A 7500-nucleotide genomic window follows, 5' to 3' on the forward strand; every position below is an offset into this window, starting at 1 on the left:
GATAATAGTTTTTTTTAATTCCCGCCTTTAAGGTCGTCTTCCAGCCCGTTGTAGATTGCTGTATCTTATGTCAGGTGAATTTGTTTGGTCATTAGGACGGTATCTAATGTCTTTGGGTTATGGACTTACCGTCCATTAGTTTGGCAAAATGATTTCAATAATTATTTGTTTAAAAGATATAGGTGAGAGAGAGAGAGAGAGAGAGAGAGAGAGAGAGAGAGAGATTCGGAATATTTTCCATTTAAGTGTTAAAAATGATTCTCTCTCTCTCTCTCTCTCTCTCTCTCTCTCTCTCTCTCTCTCTCAGATGATTTTTGAGCATACAGAAGATGAATTTCCTAAATCTCTCAGATTATATTATTGCAAATTGTTAGGATTCCCAAAACCTAAATATCTAAATAATAATATGAGTAAAATTTTTCAAAATTCTAACATTTATAACTCTATGCTTACGCAAACATTGTATTACGCAAATATTATACGTACAACTGTTATAATTTCTGATAAAAAAAAATAAAAATGATATTCATCTCAAATTCTAATTTCCTACCTTTAGTTTTAAATGGGATAATTCCTTCCCTGTTTTTGATATTTTGTTAATCACGTATTTTAACCTTACATTATTCTCTTACTTTTGTTTGCTTCTTATAAGTAGAGGGAACTATTTCGTGATGAAAAGGAAAATGATATATTGTGTTAATTATATTTAGTTCCAATTAAATTTGGTATTTAGGATTTATTACTTATTTTTTTTTAAATTACCCCTTGGAAGAATCCATAACGCATGGATTACTGAGTTCTACACATTATTTATTTTCATGACCAATAGATGGTGTTAGCATTGTAGTACCAAATTGCTTATTTCCCCCACTAGCCACAAATTTTAATTTGTATTACTTCATTTCTAGGCTGAAGTTTTCTATAAAATAGACACACTTGAACTTGTTTTTCATGTAGTATATATAGAACTAATTCTCCATTGGAAATTGCAAAAATCACAATAAATGTCAGATACATTTTTTAAACAAACAATCGTTAGTTCAATTATCTATTGGGGCTGGGGGTCGGAGCTTGGGGTTGCCAGAAAAATATTACATGTAATGAAATCAGTGAAATAATCAAGTAATTAAACATTTATTTGATGTAAATTCAGTTACCTTTTATGGACCATGAAAATAAAAAATACATTTCATGGTATAATATGCATTCTTGGTAAGATCTACGTAAAATATCAAGAGTATTACATTCCGAAAGGCATAATAACCCAGACCCCCTCCATCACCCGCTCTCAAATCGTAGCGAGTTTTACTTTATCGCCAATAGATGGCATCAGAGGCGTCTTTGCGCAACTAATGTAGTCAATTATTTGACGACCACGAGAGTCAATAGAGAAAAGTATTTTAGGAAGGTAGAGGCTATGGAATTTGTAAATTGTCCAACTATAGTTTCTTCATTATAAATGGATATTTTTATCAGAAAATTGTGTGAATTTTTCATATAATATTTGAAGAAACCCGAGTTTACTTATAAAAGTGTTTAGGATTTCATTTCTTCATTAGATCATATGGATAATAAGTCATGACAATGAACAAATTACTCGGGTAACAATCATCAGCATGGTTAAGGTTGGTGGGCCAAGTTTGGGACAGCGCTGCCTAATTGAATTTCCTTAAGTGGAGAATAACATTAATCATCACAGATTCAAACAATTTAATGAAAACCCGTTATATGTCAAAAGGTGTATGAGTACAGTGTAATTTGATATTATTATCATCAGCTTAATCAACATTAACAAATCGAATCACGAATGGAAAACTGTCATATTTCTGTGCCTTCGCCAACGTCTATCGACTGTGCTGCGTCGCCTTCCTGCGAATTTGTATTTGTTGATAAGGGCGTTCCTGGGTGTAAATTACTTATGAGATAAACCTTATCATCATTTCCATAAGGAATTAATGTATATCAGTATATCTGTTCTTGGTTTAATATGGGTGAAAAGAAGCCCTTAAATACACATCATAAGCAATGGTGTATGTTTTTTATTTTATTCTGAAATGTAAACTCACAAAATGAATATTTTATTAACACGTTCAACATGTGGAATCTGAGCTTCATTGGAGAAAAAAAAAACAAGAAATATATCATATAGTAATTGATATTGAAATAGAGTGAATTTATGTTAAATGTAAACAAACAGTCACTTTGGCAAAGATTTTGAGACATTAAAGGTAATTTTAAATTAAAAATTAGTTGATGTGATTAAAAATGGTTTGAAATAAAATTTTGGACATAAAATACTTTGAGATGTTGATTATGAAGACCATATGACCAAATGAAGAATCCAACATTTGCATATTCTGATTTTATCAAATAGAATTGATGTGAAATACGGATATTAAAAAGATATTAATGCATCTGATCAGTTTAATCTATGATAATGCACACTGCTTCCATTTTGCTATGACGATCCCTTAACAAAAATAATATATTATTGCAATGCATTTAGATAATTGTATTTCCCTTTGCTCGTTAAAATCATTGAACGTCATTATTTTGTCGAATAAAAGTAACCTTTATTTTGAATGGGTAACTAAAGCAGATGTCCATGAGTTAAGACAGGATCTAAAAACAACCCTTTGTGTAATTAACTAGCAAATTAAACACGTAACTAATTGAATGTCAAAATATGTATCATTAAATTAAATATACCACAAGACTTCCAACCCATGCCAATGATTTACACTGGCAATAATATTCCAGTAAAAAAATGAGTAATTAGATAAATAAATGAATAAAATAGTGAATAAATGAATAGATAAGTATTGAAAATTATCAACCAAAAGGAGGAAAAATATAAAACCTGAAATGAATTTATTTTGGTTAAATTCTAGCAAATGTCAATTACTTTGATTCTGCATCAATTGACAGGAGAGAAAATTTTATCAGAAACATTAAAAACTGCCAAAATAATTTTTATTTTTATCAGATATACTGAGAACCACAAAAACAGATTTGAATAGGTTAGGATCAAATGAATGATATCTCAATATTACATTGTAATGAAGTTGAAAAAAAAAATAAATAAAATGGAATAAAAATTTCATTGATCGATCCTTTTATCTAAAGGCCCAGGAAAAATAATAATAATAATAATAATAATAATAATAATAATAATAATAATAATAATAATAATAATAATAATAATTATAATAATAATAATAATTACATACTTTATAAAACTACCACTACCACTACTAATGATAATAATAATGATAAAATAGTAGTAGTAGTAGTTTTAGTAGTAGTAGTAGAAGTAGTAGTAGTAGTTTATGAACGATAACAGCAAAATTTGATTAGATTATCTTTGAATCATTATTTTGATAAAAAGTTATTAATATAAAGTTTATAAACAGTTAATGGTGTATTTGGCTCATAGTTTTTTTTTATCTATTTATTTAAAACATCTCTCACTAATTCCTGCATCTTAATATATATGTTTTCTTTTTTTTTGGGGGGGGGGGGCGAAATAGAACTGGGTATCGGGAAACATAAAATTAAATAAACAATAATAAAAAATCGTAAGCAAAAAATTCAATAAAAGCTAATTTTAGTTTTGGAGTTTCAGTGACGATATTGACTCCGAACCTAAAAGATACGCAATACAAAGATGTTTCTAAAGGTTATTATCAATAGGTTTCAAATGTATATTTTTCTATATAGAAATAAGATCATAAGGATTTAATTCCTAGAATTAAAAACTGTGCCTAAACAAATAAGCAATTTGCAATAGTTATATTTCTGTCATTTCATCTTTTTTTTGCATCAGTTGTGACAAAAGTGTTTTTTTGTGATTAATCAGTGTCAGCCAGTCCCTAGAATTGATTTTTTGTGTGAATTCAACATTGCAAAATTATGAATTGAAATGAAAATTTAAAAACATTAAGAGTCGAATGATTCAGAAAGATAAGGACTATAAAAACACATCAGAATAATTTGAATATTACTATGTGAGAAAGAGAAAAGGGTTATGGAACTCATGATGAAGGATGTTTACTATCAAGTAAGAAAATAATATATAACAAGGAGTTGAAATTTTGATGGAAATATTTCAAGTAATTCATCGCAATCCTGAAAACTTTACTGTCTTCAAGCAAGAAGTAGATTACCAAATTATGCAAATAATGTCTATTGGTTTCAACATTGCAAAGTGTTTTAAGCATGACTTATAATCTCGAGTTGCAGTGCTTATTGAGTTTACAGAAATTGCCTTGTGCCTATGAGAGAGAGAGAGAGAGAGAGAGAGAGAGAGAGAGAGAGAGAGAGAGAGGTCGTATACGTTGCTTACAAAATTTGGTCTTAAAATCCATTTCGAAAAGTTACAGCATTAGCAAAAAATTTGTAAAAGTATGTCCGAGATTTCTTTTCCAAATCTAGCTTGACCCAGTTTTGAATAAAGAGGGTAATTCAATAGAAGTTGCTTATTTTCCCTATCAATTTTTGGAATTTTAATTGAAAATTGAATAGATGAAATGAAAGAGTTTTAGAAAAAGAGCAAGTAGACTTTCTTCTTCTTCTTCTTCTTCTTCTTCTTCTTCTTCTTCTCCAATTCAGTGTAGTTGTTTAGGCAAAGGAAAAATTAACCGTAACCAGAGAAAAGGATCCAATGAGTACTGTCTGGTCAGTAAAAGACCCCATAACTCTCTAGCGGTAGTATCTCAACGGGTGGCTGGTGCCCTATATAGAATTTGTACTTTGGAACTAAGAAATTATTGAGTAATAAATACTAAGAAAAATTTTACTTTAATATATTAAATGTCAATTTAGGCATATTTCTTTTACTATATAAGGCGATTAATTTTCTTTACCAATCAACTGTATATTCAGATTTAAGGATATATAAAAAGATTTGCAGCTCTCTCTCTCTCTCTCTCTCTCTCTCTCTCTCTCTGCTCTCTCTCTCTCTTCATACAAGGGTTGCCGTAGCCAGTAAAGAACAGAGACTCTGTGGAGAAACTCGTCCAACTCCTTCAGAAACAAACAGCCAACGACTAGCAATTGTATTCAACATTGTCCAAGAGAGCAATATATCGAGAGAGAGCAATATCCCGGAACAGGAGCAATTTCCAGGGCAATACCTTTCCCCCATATCTGGGGAAAGAATTTGTCTTCGAATATTTTGGATCGAGTTTACGATTGTTTGTGTCTTGGTCTAATGGAAAAAAGGCGGTTTGAATGAGTGACTTTGAGGTGTATTTCGCTGTGTATACTGGGTGTGAAATAGGAAAGGGTTTTTTGGAATATACATTACATACATATACATTCACTAATGGATAATCAAAAACGCGAATAAATATATTTATATTGATGTTTACAAGTAGCCATTTAACACTATAACTCTGAAATTTATATGGATATAATATATATATAAATGCAAACGTAGACACATGCAGAAATACACACGCACATCACACACACACACACACATATATATATATACTATATATGTATATATATATATATATATATATATATTTGTTCATTTATATATACACATACACACACACACACATATATATATATATATATATACATATATATATATATATATATGTACATTTATTTATACACACACATATATATACACAATTATATATAAATATAGTATATACATATATATATATATATATATATATCTACGGGAGTCTATTGCGTATGTAGATGTTTGTAAACTTCTCTTATTGTGTGTGTTTGTAATTCTGTGCTTTCCGAAACAAAAATTAAAACATCTAAGACAAAAAAAAAAAAATTACAGTAATAGTTTGTTACCTAAAATTAAACTTTGATCATGTCAGTGTCGAAACTGAAATAACTATTATTTAGCGAATGACAATTGATGATGGAGAGAGAGAGAGAGAGAGAGAGAGAGAGAGAGAGAGAGAGAGTTTCATTCTGAGATAGAAATAAAATAGAGAAAATATTCTTTAATAAAATCCCCAACCGATGCCACATCAAGAGAGCCCACTAGACGCAACTGAGGCAACTTACCCTCTGCTCAGTTGTTCAGCCAACAGACGAACCTGTGTCAGTCAGTGTTGCGTTGGCAGTGAAGGCGCCAAGTGGTCGATCTCATGAGCTCTTGAACTGTGTGCCACTGTGACGTTGGATTTGAAGAGTTAAAGTGAAATATTTTTTGATAGATCGTTGATGCTTTTCATGCTTCTGTGATTAATTTTGAAACGTATGATGGAACTCGTATGAATTTGATTATAAGGAAAGGCAATTATGTCCCATTTGATTAATATGGAATATATTTGGCAATGATATGAAAAAATATATTAATTAGATATTATTTTAATTCTTATTATCTACATATTAAGTTAAAAACCATCACTAAATTATTTAGGAATTTTGTATGTTAATACAGCATTTGAAATTTTTTTTTTTTTGTAACAAATACGAAAAAAAATTATTTGTTCGAATAACGGTATTTTTGTAAAATCTTTCAAATTATAGAAGAATTCACAAAATATATGATGGATTTTAACTACAGAGAAGTAAGTATTGTGGAGTACTGATGATTTTATTAGATTCAATATTTACATGAAAATAGTTATATGAAATTGGATAAATTGAAAGTTGGAAATAATTGATGAAGTCGATTTTATGGGAAAGTACCACGTGCATAAGGATAATAACACCTAGAAGAGAGTAAAAAAATTTCAGAAAACGTTTTATAATTGAGAAACTTCAAAACCGTTTATGACTCCTAGAGTCCTTCTTGTTAGAACCAAGTGAACAATGAAACTCGGGAACGTTGCTCCAGGTAAACAAACCAAAGTTTTTTCATTGACCGTCTTGATAAACTTCGCCATTCTATGTGACCTGACCTCTTGCCAAGGCCCTCCAAAGACTCCCGCCATATCCACCAAGTACAGACAGCTCCGTGGCGTCTACCGACAGGTAACTGACGACAAATTACAGGTAGCAACTTACCTGGGTATCCCATACGCCACGCCGCCCATAGGAGCCAACCGCTTCAGCCCGACGCGGGCGCTATCACAATGGGTGGGCGTTCATGAAGCCACCCACTTCGGTCCTTCATGTCCGCAGAGATTCCCAGATCTGTCTAATGAGACAGAGGCCCTCACTAGGAAGACGAAGGAGAGGTACGACCGTCTGAGAAAGTACCAGCCGGCGTTGAAGAGACAGAGTGAGGATTGTCTCTACCTGAATATCTACGTCCCTCCTAAAGGTCAGAGTCACTCATTTATGTCTATTTATTTCATTTATTCATCAATTTATTCAATGTATCAGTAGATTAAATATTCAGCCATCTACATGTTCCATACGGTATCATTTATTCATTTATTCATTCATTATCATCTCAATGGTAACTCCCTTTTAAAAACTGAATCACTATTCCTCTGATAACTAGAATAGAATCATCCTCACTGACAGGCATTTCTTCCATTTCTGAATGTAGATACCTTAACCTGGTGA

At 31.0% G+C, this 7500-nt stretch overlaps 1 protein-coding gene across 1 annotated transcript in view; it reads left to right on the forward strand.

The window, feature by feature from the left end:
• Window positions 1–6798: 6798 nt before the first annotated feature.
• Window positions 6799–7500, forward strand: part of LOC137626925 (neuroligin-4, X-linked-like) — a 67126-nt gene continuing 66424 nt past the window's right edge. Inside the window, exon 1 of the mRNA XM_068357910.1 lies at window positions 6799–7252. Within this exon, the coding sequence (XP_068214011.1) occupies window positions 6799–7252 (454 nt within the window). The remainder of the gene's footprint in view (window positions 7253–7500) is intronic.

The sequence above is a fragment of the Palaemon carinicauda genome, chromosome 34 (assembly GCF_036898095.1).
Source record: "Palaemon carinicauda isolate YSFRI2023 chromosome 34, ASM3689809v2, whole genome shotgun sequence".
NCBI classification, from domain to species: Eukaryota; Metazoa; Arthropoda; class Malacostraca; order Decapoda; family Palaemonidae; genus Palaemon; species Palaemon carinicauda.